The sequence below is a fragment of the Nannospalax galili genome, unplaced genomic scaffold (genome assembly GCF_000622305.1).
Source record: "Nannospalax galili isolate Female #2095 unplaced genomic scaffold, S.galili_v1.0 scaffold475, whole genome shotgun sequence".
In the NCBI taxonomy this organism is placed as follows: domain Eukaryota; kingdom Metazoa; phylum Chordata; class Mammalia; order Rodentia; family Spalacidae; genus Nannospalax; species Nannospalax galili.
The window spans coordinates 3,402,217-3,404,645 of record NW_008339435.1 but is presented as its reverse complement, the minus strand read 5'-3'; the positions used below and the strand labels follow the sequence as shown (position 1 = coordinate 3,404,645).

Genomic DNA, 2,429 nt, shown 5'->3' with positions numbered 1-2,429 from the left:
GGAAATTATTTAGGAAAAAAATTAATCCTAGTCATGTCATTAAAGAAAGCTGGTTTTGAGACCCTGCTTCAAAAAAACAAAATCAAGGTTGGGTGTAGTGGCACAGACCTTTAGTCCCAGCACTTGGGCGGCAGAAGCAAGTGGATCTCTGTAAGTTTGAGGCCAGCCTGGTCTACATAGTGAGTCTAGGAGAGCCAGGACTTCATATTAAAAGACCCAGTCTCAAAAAGAAACAACAAAAATCAAGGACTGAGGATGTAGTTTGGTTGGTAGTGTTTGCCTAGCAGGCATGAAGCCCTGGGTTTCATCACCAGCACTGCAAACCTGTCCCCCTTCTTGGTGGTACTTACCTGTAATCCCAGCATTCAGGAGGTGAAGACAGGAGAAATAGAAGTTCAAAGTCATCAATGGCTGACCTGGTACCTGCTAGATTATGGTCTCAAATTTACAGTCCTCCTTTGTTTGCCTCCCAAGTGCTGGAATTACAGTCCTATGCCATCATGGCCTACTCCTAATCTTGTGAAAGGCACAAAACATTTTAAAAAAATTGAGATCTGGACTGATGACTTGAGTTCAATTCCTGGAATCTACATGGTACATACATGGACACACACATAAATATTATAATAAAGAAATGGAGAGCTATTTCTGTACAAAGCCTGGCCCTCTTAATGTCGTGTTCCCTCTTCCTTGTTCAAGCCACTCGAGCCATACTGACTCCTTGCTGTTCCTCTAATAAGCCAAGAATCTCTATTTGCCTCGGGCCCTTTGTACTACCTGTTCCTCTATCTAGAATACTGTTGTGCAAGATGGGCTTCTTCCCCTTATCAGCAGAGTCCTTGCTCCATCAGCAGTAATCCCTACTTATTTTTCTACATAGCATTTACCACTCCCTGGCATATTATCCATTTTCATCCTTTAGACTGTAAACTCCTTGTGTTTATACCTAACATTCTCATAATAAAGAAGTCAACCCATTCTGAACGTTTGTGTGAAAAACGTTTTAATGTGAATTTAAGGACTTATACAAATACACAGGTTGAAGCAACTGTCAAGGAGGAACTTCTGAGCCTAATATTAAAACAGCTGTTTCGATATATATCTTCCCCCCTCTTTACTTTCTTTTTGGAGACAGGGTCTCTCTATGCAGCCGGGGCTAGCCTGCAACTCAAACGCTTCTGCAGGTAGATTACAGATGTACACCATCAAGCCCGACCTGCACGCTCAGAACTGGGACGGCTAAAGGTCTGAGGCCAGAATGGGATAGAGACGCTGGGTCTCAAAACAAACAAAACAAAACCCTTTCAGAAAGCTCCTGTGACTGAGATCTTTAGGACAGTCACAGCTCATCCCTGGTCTCTGAGCGGGACTTTGACGACATAATGTTGGTTAGATCTATGGTCCTCCAAACTGACACGCATCAACTCCAGTGACTAACATCCAGTAGCTCTTCCAACTTCCTGATTCAGGTCTGGGGTGTGGCCCTGGCATCTCTGCTTAGAAAAAGCTCCCTATTTGATTGGCTTTCAAGTATGTAGCAACATTGAACAATCACCTTAAGCAGCTAAACATAGCTGTTAGGGTATTTCTTCCCCACTGGAGGAAGCTTATTTCTGGAAGCCTCTGTTTCAAGGAGGGATGGGGGAGGGGAAAAAAAAAAAAAAAAAAAAAAAAAAAAAAAAGCTCCGCGGGGCCGCCCTATGGCGTCACAGCCCTAAAGGGAATGGCCCATCGACTCCCAGCAGACTCAGGTGGTCTGCGACCCTGGAGGAGGCCTCTGCGTCCGAGCGCGCGACAGGTGAAGCATCCCCGGAGGCGCGCCCGTCGCTGGGGACGGCGCCGCCGCGGAGACGTGCGCTCGGAAGGAACGCGGAACGGCCATGCCCCCCCTCTCCACATCTTCCCGCCCTTCTCCTCGTACTCGCGGCGGCGCCCGCAGCCCAGCCCCCACCACAGGCTACGCAGCGCCACCGGCTGCGGGCTTTAAACGCGCCTTCTGAGCTCCAGAGCCGCTGCGCTGACGCAACGCACGAGCCCTGCAGCACGGACCTGCCACGGGAGCGGCTCCGCGCGCACCCGTAGAGTTCCCGCCTCCCTTCGGAGGACGTCAGCGCGTACGTGCGCGACCCCGCCTGCCCTCCTCCTACCGCGCGACGCGAGGGCGGGGGCACCGCGTGCGCGCGCGCTCTCGCAGGTTCGCTCGCTCGTTCTCTCGCTCGCGCTCGGCGTCAGCTCTCGCTGTGGCTGCGGCTGAGGCTGGGGGCGGCGGCGGCGGCGCGAGCGGCGGGCGGCGCGGGGCGGTCCGGCGGGTTCAAAGAGGAAAACATGGCGGAAAACAAAGGCGGCGGCGAGGCAGAGAGTGGCGGCGGGGGCAGCGGCAGCGCGCCGGTAACCGCAGGGGCGGCCGGGCCCGCGGCGCAGGAGGCGGA

General features: G+C 52.4%; 1 protein-coding gene across 2 annotated transcripts in view; it reads left to right on the top strand.

The window, feature by feature from the left end:
- The first annotated feature begins 2,170 nt into the window (after positions 1 to 2,170).
- Positions 2,171 to 2,429, top strand: part of Trim33 (tripartite motif containing 33) — a 111,536-nt gene continuing 111,277 nt past the window's right edge. The window contains exon 1 of one of the 2 annotated variants that reach the window (XM_029563996.1): positions 2,171 to 2,426. In XM_029563996.1, coding sequence (XP_029419856.1) covers positions 2,326 to 2,426 — 101 coding nt within the window. In that variant the 5' untranslated portion in view covers positions 2,171 to 2,325. The remainder of the gene's footprint in view (positions 2,427 to 2,429) is intronic. The other variant, XM_029563995.1, reaches the window with a different exon arrangement.